The following is a 21,567-nucleotide window of genomic DNA, read 5'->3' on the forward strand; positions in this document are numbered from 1 at the left end:
GTTTGTTTTATCGATACATATCCAGGACCAATTTCCAACCATACTTTAATTTTGACCCTTATTCAAATGGCAAAAATAGCCATTCAATGAAGTGACTGGATGGTGGGGAAAATCCGGTGTAGTTTTGTTTGTTTGTTTCTTGTTTAACCCCGCACTCAGCAATATTCCAGCTATATGACGATGATCTGTAAATAATCGAGTCTGGTCAGACAATCAAGTGATTGACATGATGAGCATTGATCTACGCAATTGGGATATGACATTCATCAGCGAGTGAACACTTGATCCCATTGGTCAGCAGGATTTGATTTTGGCCTTTCATAGCACTAATATATTACACTGAAGCAAGACCTGGCACGGTTTCAGTGGGAAAATAAGAAACGCTGTTTCTGCAAACATAGATTGTTAAAATTTGGTGTGGTCGATCAGCCTCTCCTGTTCTCCAAGTAGTATGTGAGAAAATGTAGATGAAGTATGGAGTGTTATGTGTATGCTACACTCAGGCCTACAAATGGACCTTATTTTAAGATCCATGTAAAGAGAAGAAACTTGGTTCAAATATCAAGAAATAGATTTCTTTCTTGCTGTTCACTGGCCAAATCATGCCTAGTGTTCCACTGTTCTGACACTGCCCATACAGCAAAATGTGACACTAATGCATCATTTCCAAAAATAATTCAGCAATGACACATCCATAAGCATGGGCATGGTGTTGATGAAAACCATTTACTTACAGTCCTTGTTTTATCCCCATATGCCGAGCGCCAGGCTATTTGGGGGATTCCCACCATCTTTTTCTAGCAAGGGATTGAATTTCAGCACCATAGATGCCTGACCTATCCTGTTCCCAGCAGTTACAGATGAAATACAACAGAGTGGTCCAGAGTGAATTCAAAGAAAAATTCATCTGTCTTTCAAAAACATAAATCTATGAAAAATCGTCCTCCCAATGTGGTTAGTTTTGTTTGTGCATACTATTTTCACTAACCTATATGCTTGAGGCTGTACATAAAAGAAGGCAGAGAATAAACAACCTATAATGTATACTACTGAAAACAAGTCAAGGAACACCCAAAACTGGAAGGCATGACAGATCAAACATAGTCATATGAAAAAACGTTCTCTAACTTCTTTTGAGTAGTATAAACATCCAGTATTAACCCCGCCTCACTAAGTAAGCTTGCCATTTTGATCTTCCCTCCTGCAATCAAATATATTATATCCTGGCAGTATTTCAGCAAAATGCAATATCTTGAAACAACTCATTTTGTTAATGTAACAAAAAATGAAGCTGTTTGAGAACCGTAGCAGGTCTGTACAAGGCCGGTCCCACAATGAACTGTGACACTTTGTCCAACACAGCTTCCAGCTGTGTTCCGCCCTGAACACATGGAGGTCACAATGGCACTGTAGCTCACTTCTTCTTGTCCTCCTTGCAGGCTATCACATATCTCTGTGCCACCATCAGCGGGGGCGAGTAGCCGTCATGGTAGGAGGTGTCCTCAAACAGCACGGAGTAGTCGTCTTGAGGCTGCAGCACAGATAAACAGCAATGAAACACTCTATGTGCTTTGTCAATATCATCTTCCTGAGTTAACTGACTATAAAAGTCCAGTCTCCACCCTTGCCGAACTAGGCTGGAATTTCTTGGCTCGACCGTAGCGCCACCAGTCATTTCACTTGCATTTGCTTTAACAAAATGGCATCAGTCAGATCAAAATTATGTAACGAAATCAACATCCGGTTCGAGAACTGCCGTACAGATTTCGGTCGATTGCAGGATTGCATGTGCAACTTAGCATCAAAAGATATCCAAATCTTTTCATGTTTTTAATAAAGATGCTCAGGAGATTTGATGCATCTCACAAAGAAAGACCAGTTTTATTACAATATAGATCTTGATTATTGATCAGATCATCTTCACTGGGTGACACCATCTTATTTGAAGCAAATGCAAGTGATATGAAAGGTGGAATCTCATAATAGCCACAGGTGGCGCCATGATTGAGCCCTGAAATTCCAGCCTTGTTGGGCAGGGTGGAAACTGGACTCTTATAGTCAATTACCTCCCGTGCCCCGGGAAGATGTACTTTACCACTGATTGTTATGCCAGGATAAGCTGGTAATGATTTATGCAGCTTGAAGAGCTTGTGGTTTGTTTTCTTTGCTTAATGCTAAAGATACAGGACATATTCAACACTTATCTCCTTACCCCTTTAGGTGGTGTGTCTACAAGAGCTCTATAGAAACACGTAGTCTGTGGATACAAGGCCAGTACAAGCTGAAACAGACAACAAACATGGTACATTTCAACAAAGAAAATTTTGTTTCATTCCACAGTTCATTTCTGTAGAAAACTCTTCACAGGTCCCTTTTGAGGTAATTATTTTCAAGGGTGGGGAGGGTAGTTCCACCTTGATTTTTTTTTAAAATAACGAATGTTATATCAGGATACATTTTGAGAATGATTCCAGTGAACAGATGAGTGAACGTTACTTATAACTACATCCACTCACAGTGTCCTTGGGGAACAGAGCATCAGGGTCCGTCTCCGGGTTGGCCTTCCAGATGGGAAGGGGGACAACTCTCCTCCTACTGATGGAGTGACGCCTACAATAAACAGGTAATATTCGGTGACAACTACTTTAGATAAATAAAGATTGTTCGCTAGCACCAACCTGGACTCATTACTGTTTTCAATATTGCTTATCACAACCTCCTGTAAACATGGTAAAATTGCTTTGACAAACAAGTGGTCGACTGCATGAACCCATAGATGCAATGTCACCATGGTAACCAAAAATAATAATATTACAACATGCTCAGATGATGTATGCAACATATATAGTCCCATAAATAAAAAATTATATTCATAATCGCTTATGGTGTTTTAGAAAGTTAATGATGGTTCTTCTCAGAATACTTTTTTCAACTCACTCTTTCCCCTCCTCAGCATCAATGTCATCCACTTCGTATTTATTGGAAGATGAATTATATGAAACGACTTCGGCAAGTATCCAGTTTTCCTCTCCATCCTGACCTTTGACCCTGGCTGCCACCTTGTTGCTGGACTTGGCAACGTAATTATTGTCTGCTGACACAGCTCCACACAAAGGCGGCGGTCTGAAATATTTAGTTTGAGAAGTGCTACAAATAAAACAGCCTGAAAATGTGTTCATGTTCAATTGGTTTAGGACAAACAAAAAATCAAACTGCCCTACCCTCATGATTTAAAGGAGAACTATGCAAATTTGAGCCAAGTCCCTCATTTTGTTTGTCTGCTAGTTCAATTTAATTATGTTTATCAATCTACCAGTTAATGATAACACAGAGATGTTTCACACATTAGAAGGCGACTAACGGGATCGGGGAGTCAGGCTCACTGACATGCTTCATGCTTGTCATCGTATCCCAATTGCATAGATGGATGCTCTTGATGTCAGTGATGCATTGTCTGGTCCAGACTTGATTATTTAAGGACCACTGTCATATGACTGGAATATTGCTGAGTGCAGCATTAAACAACAAACAAACAAACAAAACATGTGACTACAACTACCCACTTTTCCCCCGGCTTGCTGACCCACAGCGGTAGAGTGACGGCGTTTTGCTGCAACATCGTCATGAGAACACCACGGCGCATGATCTGCTTCGGTCGATCAACATCCCCTAAAAATGATTGATCATGAAAAGCTTTTACACAGGGTAAGCGCTTATGAAGTATACAGTGAGAACAGTTATAGTAGAGTTACCTCCCCTTTTCACATAAAACTACCTGCACCACAGGGAAAACTGACCCGCAAACACAAAAGAGCATCAACTGTATGTGTGTATCAAAAGAGCCTTAATATTTATTTAAGATTTGACTTCAATATTTTTGTGGGTTATGGAAGCATAAATGTGAAAACCTATGTGCACTTTGCGTAAATCTGCTTATTTAATCATGAACACAAAAAGACTGTCAACAGAGCTCCAGATAAGCTGCGTATCTGCGTGTAATACGCATCAGAAATGCAGAAATACACAGTAAAATATAATCCAAGAGTATCAAATACGCAACGAACATTACAGATACGCTACAAAAATAAAACGTGTGCGTATCATCAAAATATTGTGAAGTAACCCTGCGTATTCGATTAGCAAATCAGCAACTTATTTTGAAATTATAAAGGGGCATTCCGTCAACCTTGCCAAACTCCACGATGACAGTTACATCATGATCATTTGCCATCACACTTTCTTGTGGAAATATCGTGGTATTTTTTAGTCCTATAAAGCTCTCGAACCCACATGACACCAGTTTGCAGGGACTAGATGAATAGTGTTTTTAAATATTTAACTTAAATACCCACAAGTGTAAAAACTAGTGGGTAACAGAAATTTGAATACGCAGGTAGAATTACTGATACCCAATGATTTTAAAATTCATGGGTAAAATACCCACAACACCAAAAGCTTATCTGGAGCTCTGGTCAACAACAATGTGAAATCTGTGAAACCCTTCAACCCAATAATGCAACACAAGCCACACTTGTATTATCAGTCGATCAGGAAACAGCAATCTGTTCGCAGGTGAGACCCTTTTATTTTTGTTTTATGGGAACTCAAAACCAATTGTCACCGAACCACTTGCAATTTATTCATAAAAACATACTCTCCTTGCTTTACAGTTTCTAGTGATACTATGGGGTGCTTTTCTTACCATGCCTTTTGTCATTCTGAATGGATTTGATCTCACTGATCTTGTCCAGTGCCTTTCTCAGTAACCTAGAAATACAACAAGTAACGGGAAAGGTGTCAGTGAGAGAATATTGTTGGACACCGATGTATTGCAGCAGCCTGTAAACAATCAATAATGGGCCTGAGAAAACAGAGGTATATTGCATAAACCATGATTATCTTACATCTGCCCGATGAGGTGAATTGCGATTATATCCTCGATTATTGCACTTATATAGCAACTTGCGTGCATGCATGTGTGTGGATGCTTGTACTAGTCCAGACCATAGTGCTAGCCCACTCACATACAATGCCACAGTTTGGTGGATACCCCACTCAGACATAGTACACCGACTCCGAGCCAACCACTACCTGTTTTAGGCCCTAAATACCAAGAACTGGACAGGGTAAGAAGTCCAAACTTTTAACATCTTTTGGAGACAGCCTCCGTGGTCTAGTGGTAGAGCGTCCGCCCGGAGAGCGGAAGGTCCGGGGTTCGATCCCCGACCGCGTCTTTACCAAAAGACGTTAAAAGATAGTGCTTGTTGTTACCCTGCCTGGCGCTCGACATTAAGGGGCTAAAACATGGACTGGTCGGCTCGGAGTCAGTATACTGTGTCTGAGTGGGGTAGTTATGTTAAACTGCGGCATGGAATCTCAGTGAGCTAGCACTATAAATCAGCATCAGTCTGGACTAGTACAAGCAGCCACACACACACACACACACACATTCATGCACACAGACGTGGCTATGTAAGTGCAATAATCTTGGACGCAACGTTAAACCCCATTTCACCTCACCTAACATCTTTTGGTTATTCATTTTCAAGTTCTTTCAAGGCAAAATCTAAATTCAAGTCGTTTACAAGATAAATTTTTAAATTCCAGGTGTTTTCAAGGGGCTTGTGTAAACAGTCTTACTCAGCCTCAGCCTCCGCATCCTGCATGGCTGTGTTGTAGAGACCACGCAGCTTGTTCTTGTAGTAGGGAGTGACTGAAACACAGAGAGAAGTTGACAGACAATAATACATCTGGTATGGTTTGAAACTCTGATTCCGGTGACACCAACTTAATGTGGACAATAACACAAGTCATCAGAAGATGACAAATCCCCCCAGCCCCCGCAATAGCAAAAGGCATCACTTTGGATGAAACATCTTTCATGGGTTATGAATCTATGCTCCGGATATGGACGAACAGACCAGATAATGACAATCATATGCTAAGGGGTGGTGAAAAGTGGGAACATCTAATCTGAAAGCATTATTTTTTCTACTCTGCTGAATGTTATATCTTGTTAACAAAAGTACAACATGTTTAACTCAATGACAAAAAGCTACAGCAGGTTTAATATGTTTAACAACTGGACAAGCTTAACTAACACTATAAACAATATTCAGCATCTTCCCGAGGTAACTGACCAAAGAGGTCCAGTTCCATCCAATCAATATCATGAACTGAAACCAACATACAGTTCCATGAGCAGATTCCAGTCGACTGCAGGATTTGCTGAGATGTGTACCGTCAACTCGGCTTTGACGGATATTTTCTTACTCAAGGCGCTCAAGTAGTTTCATGCACTTTGCTAGGCAAGACACGCTCTATTACGATATAGATCTTGATTATTGATCAGACAGCCTTGACTACCATTTTGTTTGAAGCAAATGCATATCACATTATCGGTAGAATCTGATTGGGCTGCAGAAGGGACATAACTCATAATAGCCACTGGCAAGTAATGAAAAGCATCTGGTGAAAGATAAAATGGTCAACAATATCAGCGAACTCACATGATTTGTTCCTCTGTTCCTGCTGCATCCGTTCATGGGTTTTAGAAATATTGGTCAAATTGTGCTCACTACGGTCACGCTCTTTCTGAAAAGGAAGACAAAGTATCACATAAAATCCTTCGTCAGAGGCAATGGTGTTGCAATGATACTCATGGGAGAAGAGAGAGAGAGATCAAGCACCCCTTTACGATCATTGGGGTTAGGTACCAGTCACCAGTATGTTTTTACTTATGTATCTGAACAATTTGTTTCATGAAAGCATCTTGCAACAGTTAGTTTTTTGGTGGCAGAGAATTTCTTTTTATTCAAAAGGCTGAAGCATAATTATATTTTTTAATCATATTTCGGGTGGTCAGCCTTGCCGAGTTGGTTGATGCATGTCATCGTAACGCAATTACGTAGATTGATGCCCGTGATGTCAATCACAGGATTGCCTTGCACAGACTCAAATATTTACAGATTGCCGTCACATAGCTGGAACATTGCTGAGTGCAGTGTTAAACAACAAACAAAATGTAGTGTGTCTTCTTGACATGGTGAATGCTATCCACGAAAATAGTGTCGATTTTCCAGACATGCTGCTCTGACGTCATTGAAATATTGATAAGTACCCAAGCAAATCTCAGTTTGCTTGCACTAAGTTTTCTAGAGACTGTTTACCCATGTGTTTAGATATATGTAAGAATTATCGCGATTCTTTTTGCACTTTGGTTGGTTTGGTTGGTTCGCCGCACTCAGCAATATTCCAGCTATATGACGGCGGTCTGTAAATAATCAAGTCTGGACCAGACAATTCAGTGATTGATATCATGAGCATCAATCCATACATTTGGGATCGATGACATGCATCAACCAAGTCAGGGAGCCTGACCACCCGATCCCGTTAGTCGCCTCAGCACTTTGTAATTCTTGAAAATACCTGGCACTTTATCGAACAACTACACCCAGTTGTTCCACCGACCTGATAGACTGAGGTCAAGTCGTTTCTATTTCACATAGTGTTACCTGCACTTCATGTATGAGACCAAAAAGTTCTTTTAACAGCTCCTTGATTCTGATTTCGGCCACTTGTCCTGTGTTTGCGCCCGGCGTCTCCTGTCCTGGACTCCCACCCGGGCCACCCCCGGGACCTCCGCCAGATGAGGTCTTGCTCCGACCCATCTCAAACTGAGCTTGTAATCCGTGTTTCAACCTCTAAAAATCCATATTCTGAAATAAAGCACGGAATGAATAAGGCAATGTCTTCCGCACTACTGACGCTGGTTTGTAGTTGACAGTGCTTCTATTTTTTACTCAACAGTGAATTCCTCCGACTTGCTAATTTTGTCGTTAAAACTGTACGATGTAACGCCCAAATATAAAAGTAGTTAACTGGCAGAATCAAAATGAATCACAATGAAGCGTTAGTTAATATTAACGCATTCTGCCTTTGATTGCTTACCTCGGCTCCTTTTGCCGCAAGCCAGACCGGAAGTTTACTACTAAACGGTGTGTATGTAAGGGCAATTTTCATTGGTCCAACAGCAATTTGCTAAAAATGGAAAATAAGCTTTAAACGAAATGAAAAATAGAATAAGAAACACAAGAGAATTGTTATGTGTCGCATACAACTATGTATTTAATCGACAAACAGTTAATAAGAGAAAAATCCCCTTGTCTTCTTGTGTTGTTTTTTTCATTTGAACTTCCTTTTGCATCTTGTGAGCAGAATCTGAATGTAATGGGTCAAATTTGCTAATTTTCAGATATTTGCTACGATATTAAAAATATTACTCATCTCCCATCGACCAGAAATGGTATAACGCCTTTAAATCTACAATTATTGGAATGTTAAGATTTTATTTTGACTGGTGATAGTACATCACATTTCTAAGTTGTAAGCAGAATCTGAATACAATGAGCCATTATTGCTAATTTAAAGAGATTTTTTTACTATTGCTCATATCCACTGGACCAGAAATGGGACACGCCTTTCACATGTACAATTAAAGGAATACTTTTTGCTGTTGACAATACAATCTTATAAGCATATACTGAGGGGTCATAGTCCAAGATTGATATTGATAATTATTGATTATTTATTCATGATTGTATTACGGTAATCAAGCCATGCAGAGTGAGTTAGTATGGTTTTACGCCGCTTTTAGCAATATTTCAGCAATATCACGGCGAAATGGGCTTCACACAGTGTACCCATGTCGGGAATCGAACCCGGGTCTTCGGCGTGACGAGCTAAAGCTTCAACCACTAGGCTACCCGACCGCCCCTAAACCATGCAGAAGTGGCATAACACCTTTAATTAAGATCTATAAACTGTGGAATATTTATAATTAATTTTAGCTGATGATAGTGGTTAGGACTACAAACTTATTAGCAAATATTGAGAGAGGTCATGCATGATTGATATGTTCATAGTGATTATTATACGAGCATATGTGTGTCATACTGATTTTTCAAAAGGAAAATTTACATTTACATACACACATTTTGGGCTAAAAATATAATATCGACATGGCTTAATATATCTTTCATGTCATTTCGAAATCTCCCAAACAAGACAAACTGCAATTTCACATTGAAGCTGTCTGCTTCCTAAAACACTGAGGTAACTATACGCATTTCTGTAGGGTCTCTAGATTTTACTGGTGGATGCGTGTATGAGCCGTCATACCAGTCTTACTCTTCGATCTGTTGGTTTTAAATTTACACATGAAACTTCTGAGTTTGTGTTCCCTGCATCAGGTATATGTGATAGGACTACGTGTTAAGGAGGTGTTGTAGGTTCCCAGTTACTTGCATATGAGGGTAGATTGCCACCCTGAAACAATCGTCAACATCCAGCTTGGATATGTTGCTTCTTACATGTTTCTAAGCTTACATTGTCTGCATCAACAGCATTCTAAAGTATGTATAATATAATACATTCGATACAAACCCTCTATCGTTATCTATCGTTCTGAGTGATGGATATTTTATATCCGATATACAACATCCTTCGCCTTTATGTCTGAATAATGTATGTAACGTGTCCGATATTCACATTCCGACGTCTTTCACTTTGAATGATGTATGTAACGTGTCCGATATACACATTCCTTCGCCTTTATGTCTGAATAATGTATGTAACGTGTCCGATATACACATTCCGTCGCCTTTCACCTTGAATGACGTATGTAACGTGCCCAATATACACATTCCGTCGCCTTTATGTCTGAATAATGTATGTAACGTGTCCGATATACACTTTCCGTCGCCTTTATGTTTGAATAATGTATGTAACGTGTCCGATATACACATTCCGTCGCCTTTCACCTGGAATGATGTATGTAACGTGTCCGATATACACATTCCGTCGCCTTTATGTCTGAATGATGTATGTAACGTGTCCGATATACACATTCCGTCGCCTTTCACCTTGAATGATGTATGTAACGTGTCCGATATACACATTCCGTCGCCTTTATGTCTGAATAATGTATGTAACGTGTCCGATATACACATTCCGTCGCCTTTATGTCTGAATAATGTATGTAACGTGTCCGATATACACATTCCGTCGCCTTTATGTCTGAATAATGTATGTAACGTGTCCGATATACACATTCCGTCGCCTTTATGTCTGAATGATGTATGTAACGTGTCCGATATACACATTCCGTCGCCTTTATGTCTGAATGATGTATGTAACGTGTCCGATATACACATTCCGTCGCCTTTCACCTGGAATGACGTATGTAACCTGTCCGATATACACATTCCGTCGCCTTTCACCTGGAATGACGTATGTAACGTGTCCGATATACACATTCCTTCGCCTTTATGTCTGAATAATGTATGTAACGTGTCCGATATACACATTCCGTCGCCTTTCACCTTGAATGACGTATGTAACGTGCCCAATATATACATTCCGTCGCCTTTATGTCTGAATAATGTATGTAACGTGTCCGATATACACTTTCCGTCGCCTTTATGTTTGAATAATGTATGTAACGTGTCCGATATACACATTCCGTCGCCTTTCACCTGGAATGATGTATGTAACGTGTCCGATATACACATTCCGTCGCCTTTATGTCTGAATGATGTATGTAACGTGTCCGAAATACACATTCCGTCGCCTTTCACCTTGAATGACGTATGTAACGTGTCCGATATACACATTCCGTCGCCTTTATGTCTGAATAATGTATGTAACGTGTCCGATATACACATTTCGTCGCCTTTATGTCTGAATAATGTATGTAACGTGTCCGATATACACATTCCGTCGCCTTTATGTCTGAATAATGTATGTAACGTGTCCGATATACACATTCCGTCGCCTTTCACCTGGAATGATGTATGTAACGTGTCCGATATACACATTCCGTCGCCTTTATGTCTGAATGATGTATGTAACGTGTCCGATATACACATTCCGTCGCCTTTATGTCTGAATGATGTATGTAACGTGTCCGATATACACATTCCGTCGCCTTTATGTCTGAATAATGTATGTAACGTGTCCGATATACACATTCCGTCGCCTTTATGTCTGTAGGTTGTTTGTAACGTGTCCGATATACACATTCCGTCGCCTTTCACCTGGAATGATGTATGTAACGTGTCCGATATACACATTCCGTCGCCTTTCACCTGGAATGATGTATGTAACGTGTCCGTTATACACATTCCGTCGCCTTTATGTCTGAATAATGTATGTAACGTGTCCGAATTACACATTCCGTCGCCTTTCACCTTGAATGATGTATGTAACGTGTCCGATATACACATCCCGTCGCCTTTCACTTCGAATGACGTATGTAACGTGTCCGATATACACATTCCGTCGCCTTTCACTTCGAATGACGTATGTAACGTGTCCGATATACACATTCCGTCGCCTTTCACCTTGAATGACGTATGCAACATGTCAAATATACAACACCCTGCGTTTCGTTCTGAGTGATGCATATAACAAGTCATAAAACATGCCATATCTGTAGTATAGATTTGTACTCGCCCACTGAGAGTGTTCTGTAAATAAATATCTGGAATCTTGAATCTTGAATCCGATATATGAACTCCCCCGATTTCATTTTGAATGATATATATAACACGTCTGATATACACACACATCCGCCTTTCATTCTGAATGATGTATATAACGAATTCTATATACACACTTCCTCGCTTTTAATTCTGATTCATGTATATAACATGTCCGATATACAACACCCGGCGTTTCATTCTGAGTGATGTTTATTTTATGTCCGATGTACGTGATGCACTTCCCCGTATTTCTTTCTCAATTATATACATTTAACATATCCGATATGCACCATCCCCCATAGTTCGGGCTTTTCGTAAGAGGCGACTAATGGGATCGGGTGGTCAGGCTCGTTGACATGGTTGATGCATGTCATCGATCCCAATTTCGTGGATCGATGGTTATGATAAAAAACACTCTGTTCTCAGTCTGGACTGAAGACACGTCTCTTCAACAACTGCAGCTGAAGAATATGATATCTTATCTCCTACAAAATCCCCTTCTCTGCAGCAGTACCTTGGAACAAACTGCTACCGGATGTCCAGACTTCACATCATCTATCATTCTCCCTCTGTTCTCAGGCTGGACTGAAGACACATCTCTTCAACAACTGCAGCTGAAGAATATGATATCTTATCTCCTACAAAATCCCCTTCTCTGCAGCAGTACCTTGGAACAAACTGCTACCGGATGTCCAGACTTCACATCATCTATCATTCTCCCTCTGTTCTCAGGCTGGACTGAAGACACATCTCTTCAACAACTGCAGCTGAAGAATATGATATCTTATCTCCTACAAAATCCCCTTCTCTGCAGCAGTACCTTGGAACAAACTGCTACCGGATGTCCAGACTTCACATCATCTATCATTCTCCCTCTGTTCTCAGGCTGGACTGAAGACATATCTCTTCAACAACTGCAGCTGAAGAAAATATCTTATCTCCACACAAAATCCCCTACTGTCCGTAAATTGCCTGAGTAAACATTTCAGTCATTTCACACATTGACTGATTAAGATTTTCGTTCTTGGAGGCCGTTGAATCCCCTATTAACCTGACGTTTTTAATCGACTCCTCTAGAAGTATCGACAAGGAAAACTTCTATGTGGGACAAATATTCCTCCCTGAATTTGTGAGTAGCAGCGATTCCGTACGCACAGGAGGTACACCAGAGAGATACCTTTGACTTCAGCACGTACACCACTGAGACCGACGTCGCTGACGCCATTGTCAACATGCCCTACAACTCCGGGCGTGCTTCCAACACCGGGAAAGGTATATCAGCATCATGGTGTAACGGGCACGACACAACGTTACAAGAGTCTGCATCGTGGTGATTGATGGCCAGAGTCAAGACCCCCATAGGACGCTGTATGAGGCAGGGAGGGCGCGTTCAGAAGGAGTGAAGACAATTGCGGTTGTTGAGACCTCGGACACTCGGGAGCCGAGTCATATCGCAGGAAATGAAGAAAGGGTGATCGGTGTAGAGTGAGTGAGTGAGTGAGTATTGTTTTACGCCGCTTTTAGCAATATTCCAGCAATATCACGGCGGGGACACCAGAAATGGGCTTCACACATTGTACCCATGTCGGGAATCGAACCCGGGTCTTCGGCGTGACGAGCGAACGCTTTAACCACTAGGCTACCCGACCGCCCCGATCGGTGTAGAGAGTTACACCGCATTCATTGACATCTTGCAGCATCTAGATAGAAAGACTTGCCTTGTTGGTAGGTTAGTAATTTAGTGATGAGGTGAGGTGAAATGGGGTTTAACGTCGCGTTCAAGACTTATATAGTGACGTGCATGCACGTGTGAGTGTGAGTACGTGTGGCTCTTGAACTAGTCCTGACTAATGCCGATTTTATAGTGCTATCCCACTGACATAACATGCTGCATTTTAACATGAATACCCCACTCAGACACAGTATACTGACCAGTCCTTTTTTTAGCCCCTCAATGCTGACCGCTTGGCAGGGTAACAAAAAATACCATCTTTTAACGTCTTTTGAAGGCGTGCTCGTGTTTATATATTCCGCTTCTTGAAAACATCTGAAATCACTCTTTTTAACACATTTTAGCATTATCTATACATTGAGTGCTGTTAGAGATCCGAAATGACCATAACTTCCAGTTCTCCCTCATACACTGTAAAAATTACCGCACAACAAACGTCACTTTTACTGTACTGTTTTGATGGTATGTTACCGTAAACCTCGTTTACAGTCACTGCCGCTACTATAGCGGTATATTTCCGGGAAAACTTTCCAATGAAACATGTTTACGGTCTCGTGTGTCGTGTTTACGGTGCAACGTAAATAATCACGTATTTTTTAACGGTGAAGTGCTGGCAGCTGGTTGTTAGTAAATGTACCGAACATGATAACGTTCATATCGTATCTAGTAAAAAATAGGGTACGCCCGTATCTACGATCGGAACGTTTTATGTCCGGTACTTTTGCTGGCAACAAGCTGTCAGGACTTGTACTGTAGGTACGAGAGATGTTTTACCGTACAAAACTAGTAAAAGTGGTTTACACATCAGATGTCTGATTCACAAAACAACAGTTTTATTTAAAACTTTTACATACGTTGGTGACAATAAACCTAAACATTCATCGGAACAGAGGAACATTCACACAATGAAATGTACAAGCATGGGCATGTCATAAAAATACACGTAAGATCGGCCATGGGAAAAATATTTTTTTTAAAAGCCTAAAAGACTTTTTACATTTCAAACAACCCAGAAATTGACTGTTCTAAATATACCCCTGCGTGTGCACAGCAGTATACCCAAGATTCCAAGTAACCTAATCAAAGTAAACAAAGAAACAGTTCAAAGAAACATATCCCGGTTAATTTGCAGTATTTATCAGTTCCATGTGCATCAAGCGTTGTACCAAAATGGCGCCGACTAAACTTGCCCGGATGATATCCCAAAGTGCTGTTTTACCTGACCATGTTTGAACACAACTGAAATCTTTCACAACAATGTGTTTAGTTTTTGCTAATTTCTTAAATTATACAGATCCTGTGGGCCATAGAGGGTCCTTATCATAACTTGTCAATGGCAGCATGTGGGTAATATAAAATGATTATCTGATAGTCCAGTCCAGACATGGAAGAGTTGTCCCTCACGAACCCTTATTACAATGCCTACTACCTTATATGTTACAGTGCAGGAGGCGAGGAACAAGAGGATGTCAGTAGAGGATAATCTCCAGACCTCATCCGACGTTCCACTGACGGCCGCTACAACCATGCTCCGGACATGGAATCTCACAACTACCAAACTCCGCTGTAATCAAACGTACGGGACTTCAGAGTATAACAAAATATGCCTTCAAGTCAACGAGTTTCAGGTTTATGTTGCACTAACATGTGCATGTTACATATGGCACATATGCACATCGCCTTCTAACGTGAAACTGGATTTGACCAAATCATTACAAACGTTATCAAATTTGTACTAGGCTGAAAACGATCACCGTAACACTGCGAACTACAGGTGAATTATAGCCTAAGATAACCGTATCAAATACATCGCCACGGAATAACCATTTCCTATTTGTTTAGTGTTTAACCACCATCAAACATGGGTGTATACGTTCTTATACGTCTCTTAATGGAAACTTGGGGGGGGGGGGGGGGAAACTTGGGGGGGGGGGGGGGGGGGGACCATTTCTGTTTTGTCCCGCTGTGATATTGCAAAAATGCGCTTGTTTGAAGAATATCAGCAACATTGCAATATTTCCCTTGCTGAGTCAGATGTGTTCTTTGTACTTTCAACACAACATTTAAGGATGATTCGGTTTGCTAAATCACCTGGGACCCATGAAGATCCGGGATAGAATAGGTCTACAGCAACCTATGCTTCCCGTAAAAGGCGACTATGTTTGTCGTAAGAGGCGACTAACGGGATCGGGTGGTCAGGCTCAGTAACTTGGTTGATGCATGTCATCGATCCCAATTGCGTGGATCGATGCTCATGATATCAATCACTGGATTGTCTGGTCCAGACTCGATTATTTACAGACCGTCGTCATATAGCTACAAAATTGCTGAGTGCGGCGTTAAACAACAAACCAACCAACCAACTACAAACAAACATAGCTAGGCACACATTGAACTCGACTTTTATACAACGGCAGTTATCAAGCATATCATTTTATGAATAACGGAGAATGCTTCAAACGACGAGGCAACTTTGTGAGTATTATTTGGGCGTTAATAATCGTACTCCGACGGTGTGGGTAATTATTGAAAATATCAATCACTGGATTGGCTGGTCCAGACTCAATAATTTACAGGCCACGGCCATGTAGCTGGAATCTGTGGTGCATCTGTGAATAAGGCTTGTTATCTGTGGTGTTAAACTTAACAAATAGACGGCCATAGGTCATACACTGAAATATCATTACAAGTTCAAATTCCACTTTGGACCGTTAAGAAGGACATATAATATGCCACGGGTTCAAAAAGGAAAAGCTATTTTCTACAATTTTATCCACTCGACAAGCTTCTTCGGGGAACTGCCAGGGGTTTCGGATGCACTGATGCTGCAAGTGCCGTCATCATTCAAGATGGTGGACGTGAAGTCGGTACAGTTGCTTTGGAAACATAGCAACGCACACTCCAGACAAGCCCGACGCAGGGACTTGGAAGTCAGCAGATTCTTATCTCGCCTGACAAAGAGGGTTCCCAGAAATGTACCTTGGAAGAAGACAAAGAGGAGTCAGCAACAGACATGTCATCTATAAAGCCTGCATCAACGTATAAGGAATATTACACAAACATTTTCTTGGTGTTTGCTTTATTGGTGTTGTCTCTCGGATGTGTGCTTAAGGGATAATGGTATATTGATACCCCATTTCACCTTTTGAGGTATTCTGTTGGCAATCGAACATACTTGTGTTAACAATATGTTCACCTGTGATCTCACGAATCAATTTTTAATAGATTTTGCACTTCCTACATGTGTGATCTACATTGTATAATGTCCAACTATTACTAAAATAAGAATTTGTTGTATTCTTGGATCAATAAATAGTTACTAGTTATGGCATTGAAGCCATGGTCAGCAATATTAAACGTTTGTCATGGCGTTTTGTAAATAGGAATCAGACAAAACGGTGACTGGAAGTATGAGCAACTATCCTTACCACCGGACTAGAATAAGCAGCTACACACGTGCATGCACACCGCAATATAAGTGCAATAAGCTGGAACGTGACGTCAAATCCCATTTCACCACGCCCTCCAGTCGACCCGTGAAGATTCCGGGGTAGAATAGGTCTTCAGCAACCCATGCTTGCTGTAGTGAGTGAGTGAGTGAGTGAGGTTTTACGCCGCTTTTAGCAATATTCCAGCAATATCACGGCGGGGACACCAGAAATGGGCTTCACACATTGTACCCATGTCGGGAATCGAACCCGGGTCTTCCGCGTGACGAGCTAACGCTTTAACCACTGGGCTACCCGACCGCCCCCATGCTTGCTGTAAAAGGCGACTATGCTTGTCGTAAGAGGCAACTAACGGGATCGGGTGGTCAGACTCGATGACTTGGTTGATGCATGTCATCGTATCCCAATTGCGAGGATCGATGCTCATGATATTAATCACTGGATTGTCTTGTCCAGACTCGATTATTTACAGACCGCCGTCATAAAGCTGGAATATTGCTGAGTGCGGCGTTAAACAACAAACCAACCAACCAACACCCTATTACGACAAGGATAAGGTACTGTAGGCCTATTCTTATCCGGAATAGGAACTAACATATGCTTACCTGCGTCACCCGTAGATGCAGTTGTGGTCACCTCGGTAGACGTTGTAATGGTGGTGGTGGATACAGTGGTAGTAGTAGTCACTAGATTCATAAATAAAACATATTATAAATACAATTACAACCATGCTGAAAGTTTACCATAACCAACCACAACATTTGTATTCAATAACTCTTTCATGAATGTCATCCTTGATTTTCAGTGATCCATTCGTGTAATTTTCAACCCTATTTGCGTTTGACGACAACATGGAACTGTTTCGGTGGATAATCGAGACTCGTTATACTGTGGTGCTGATGTTTTGTATTTATTACAAGACAAAAAGTGAGCAGGGTTCGCTAATACCCCCACTTCGACTCCCAAAATCCGCAGATTGGTCCTCAAACCACGCCTCTGTTGCAGCCTTTATGTCCTCGTCATCCTGGAAGCGCTTTCCACGTAGGGCAGATTTCATTTGCCGGAACAGGAAATAGCCACTGGTGATTAAGTCTGGGCTGTATGGTGTCTGATTAAACTGTACAGCCCAGACTAAGCCCCCAGTGACTTTTTCCTGTTCAGGCAAATGAATTTACAGAGGCGTGGTTAGAGGGCCAATGTGCGGATTTCTATGAAAGTGGTATTAAAAGCTTGAAGGACAAATGAATAAGTGTATTGAGGTGAATGGAGATTATATTGAAAAATATAAGTGCCAAAGATATTCTGCGACTTGGTCTTATATTGAAGTTGCAAAACTTATTAAACGCCCCTCGTATCTCTTAGTTCAAATTATGAGAAAAGCAATTTTTTTTCAGAAAACCCACTTATCAGAATCAAACTTTGCACTGCATTTATCCTATTGGTATAGAAACTGTACCTCTAAATAAAGAGTAGTTTTTTTAAGTAATAGGTGGTCGCACTAAAAGAAGTAAATACATTTTTTTTTCAGAAAATACACGTATCAAAATTATACTTTGAACTGCACCTATTCTTTTGAAAAGAATTGATGAAGTAGTTTAGGGGGTGGGATCTGTATGACTGTATCTGTTATTGAAGGATCATTCGTGATGCCATCGTTGCTGAAGATGCGACTTGTTTTGACGTGAATTTACATTTGCTTGGTTTTAGAGGGAGTCTTGTGTCTTGATCTTTTGGAATACTGCCTTGAGGTGATTCAAATGTTCCGAAAACATTTAAGAAAATATTATGTTGTCATCTACATATCTTAGTTGGTTGGTTGGTTGGTTTGTTGTTTAACGCCGCACTCAGCAATGTTCCAGCTATATGACGGCGGTCTGTATAAATAATCGAGTCTGGACCAGACAATCCAGTTATTGATAACATGAGCATCGATCCACGCAATTGGGATCGATGACATGCATCAACCAAGTCAGCGAGTCTGACCACCCGATCCCGTTGGTCGCCTTTAACGACAAGCAATGATCGCCTTTTACGGCAAGTATGGGTTGCTGAAGACCTATTCTACCCCGGAATCTTCACGGGTCACATATCTTAGTATGTAACGGCAAATCATTTCTTTTAGTGCCTCTGAAATAGTCACTAACCCATGCTTGCCGTAAAAGGCGACTATGCTTGTCGTAAGGGATCGGGTGGTCAGGCTTGCTGACTTGGTTGATGCATGTCATCGATCCCAGTTGCGTGGATCGATGCTCATGATATTAATCACTGGATTGTCTGGTTCAGACTCGATTATTTACAGACCGCCGTCATATAGCTGGAATGTTGCTGGAAGTGGCGTTAAACAACAAACGAACCAACCAACCAACAATGATGTTTCAGTTGTATCACATAGTGTCAGTTTGAAGTGGGAGGAAAGCCCAAAGTGATGACAGTCCAACTATTTCGATGAAGACCAAGAGCACGAGTATTGTGTTGATGAACGAAGACATCATGGCGAATCTGACACTCGAGCCCGTTCCACAAAGTTGCCACCCATACATCAACAAAGGCTTATCTCTTTGTGGAATGGCCCCAGGACCACAGACGTCTAGCAAATATGCGAAGCGAACTGCAGCGCCTTAAACGCAATCTGTGACACCCGATACCGACACACTTCCACACTAACACAGCCATACACCATCAACATAACCCCGAAAACAGCACAACTATATAATCATATAGGTGAGGTGAGGTGAAATTGGGTTTAACGTCGCGTCCAAGATTACTGCACTTATATAGCGACGTTCATGCACGTGTATGTGTGTGTGTGGCTGCTTGTACTAGTCCGGACTGATGCCGATTTATAGTGCTAGCTCACTGAGATACCATGCCGCAGTTTAACATGAATACCCCACTAAGACACAGTATACTGACTCCGAGCCGACCAGTCCTTGTTTTAGCCCTTTAATGCCGAGGGCCAGACAGGGTAACAACAAGTACAATCTTTGAACGCCTTTTTGTATGACGCGGCCCGGGATCGAACCCTGGACCTTCCGCTCTCCGGGCGGACGCTCTACCACAAGACCACGGAGGCGGTCCATATAATCATATACTTACCGATGCCTTCTCCGCCAGCTGTGTACAGTGTGTTGCCAAGCTGTTCGTGCACGGGTAGTTCTAGGTGATGGAATGTGCACTCATGATATCGACTGGACCACCCCACGGCAGCACAGTTGGAGACGAGTTGACACAGCTCCACACATTCCTCTCTGGACAGGTCATTAATTTTCAGCCCAGCGGGCATTTTTTTATTCTCGAGTTTCTTGAGGGGGGTAGCTGTGAAATAAATGTTTCATGACTACAGGAAACAGCGAGTGAGAGAGCTTGATCAATAATATATCCAAGCATGACGACACACTGTTGGCTAAAACTTCGTAGTTACGTGACCGCCTCCGTGGTCTAGTGGTAGAGCATCCGCCCGGAGAGCGGAAGGTCCGGGGTTCGATTCCCAGCCGCGTCATACCAGAAGACGTTAACAGATGGTATTTGTTGTAACCCTGTCTGGCGCTCGGCATTAAGGGGCTAAAACATGGACTGGTCGGCTCGGAGTCAGTATACTGAGTGGGGTATTCATGTTAAACTGCGGCATGGTATCTCAGTGAGCTAGCACTAAAAATCGGCATCAGTCCGGACGAGTACAAGCAGACACACACACACATTCATGCACGTCGCTATATAAGTTCAATAATCTCGGACGCGACGTTAAACCTAATTTCACTTCACCTCGTAGTGACGTGGCCGCCTCTGTGGTCGAGTGGACAGAGCGTCTGCCCTGAGAGTGGAAGGTCGGTGGTTCGTTCCCCTTACCCACAGACGTTAAAAGATGGTATTTGCTGTTACCTTACCTGGCGCACAGCATCAACAACGAGCACTGGTCGGTTTGGAGCAGCACAGTGTGTCAGTGGGCTAGTATTTTAAAACACGCAGTAATCCAAACTTGTACAAGCTGACACACACAAACACACAAACACGTCACTATATAAGTGCAGTAAACTTAAACGTGACATTAAACCTTATTTCACGTCACTGTAAAACGTATACAGTAAAATTCGTTTATAACGATCACGCTTATAACGAACTTACTGATATAGCAAACTTTTGTTTTGTCCCGACCTTTGCTTTACATATGCTGTATATGCTTATAACTAACTACGGTTATAAGGAACAAAAATTAGTGGTCCCATTGACCTCGTTATAACCGCAGTTTACTACAGTTTGATTTGGAACATTTTGTTTTGATTCGGGTTCACAAAGAAAATAATTGTTGGCTGAACTCGCTGGAAGTCATGAAAAAATTGTTCCATAATTTCTTTCTTTGGGTATACTTACTTTCTCGCCACATTTTGCATCCCTGATGCTTCTGAAGCTGTATCAGCCTTTCTACAGGATTCCAGTGTGTTTCATATTTGTGCTTGTTGTCGTGGGACCAACACTTTTTAAGACCATAATTCCAGTCGATCCTACCATTGCGGCTTGTATTGAGGACATTTTCAACACAGTCCATAAGAGTTGGTGTGTGCTCTTTTCTCCCTTTTACCGAATTCCCTCCCGCATTCAACACGATACATCTTCCTGAAAATTGACACAGATTGTCTTGACTTTCTGCAAACGGAAGTAAACGTGTAGTGTTTAAATATCGTCATATAAACATTATTTGGTTTCTGTGGCGGCGTTAGGCGGTCGGGTAGCTTAGTGGTTAAAGCGTTCGCTCGTCACGCCGAAGACCCGGGTTCGATTCCCGACATGGGTACAATGTGTGAAGCCCATTTCTGGTGTCCCCCGCCGTGATATGGCTGGAATATTG

At 41.6% G+C, this 21,567-nt stretch overlaps 1 protein-coding gene across 1 annotated transcript; it reads right to left on the reverse strand.

Annotated features, from left to right (window-relative positions):
- On the reverse strand, positions 1-8,003 carry LOC124150994 (SAGA-associated factor 29-like). Its single transcript, XM_046523214.2, has 10 exons — positions 7,951-8,003; positions 7,515-7,718; positions 6,510-6,594; positions 5,641-5,713; positions 4,703-4,767; positions 3,564-3,669; positions 2,938-3,123; positions 2,517-2,610; positions 2,213-2,281; positions 1-1,531 (listed from the first exon to the last, which is right to left on the reverse strand). Exons 2-10 carry the CDS (start codon positions 7,668-7,670, stop codon positions 1,415-1,417), a joined length of 951 nt encoding a protein of 316 aa, XP_046379170.1. The 5' UTR covers positions 7,671-7,718; positions 7,951-8,003; the 3' UTR covers positions 1-1,414.
- Positions 8,004-21,567: the final 13,564 nt, after the last annotated feature.

The sequence above is a fragment of the Haliotis rufescens genome, unplaced genomic scaffold (assembly GCF_023055435.1).
Source record: "Haliotis rufescens isolate VD_foot unplaced genomic scaffold, xgHalRufe1.0.p SCAF_15, whole genome shotgun sequence".
NCBI lineage: Eukaryota > Metazoa > Mollusca > Gastropoda > Lepetellida > Haliotidae > Haliotis > Haliotis rufescens.

Excerpts from the sequence above, each read along its gene's own strand:
- LOC124150994 (XM_046523214.2), bottom strand. The coding sequence starts at position 7,670 with ATGGGTCGGAGCAAGACCTCATCTGGCGGAGGTCCCGGGGGTGGCCCG. Across the intron at positions 4,768-5,640 it reads GATGCGGAGGCTGAGGCTGA|GTTACTGAGAAAGGCACTGG; the intron begins GTAAGACTGTTT and ends TTGTATTTCTAG. Across the intron at positions 2,282-2,516 it reads CTCTGTTCCCCAAGGACACT|CTTGTACTGGCCTTGTATCC; the intron begins GTGAGTGGATGT and ends TGTCTGTTTCAG.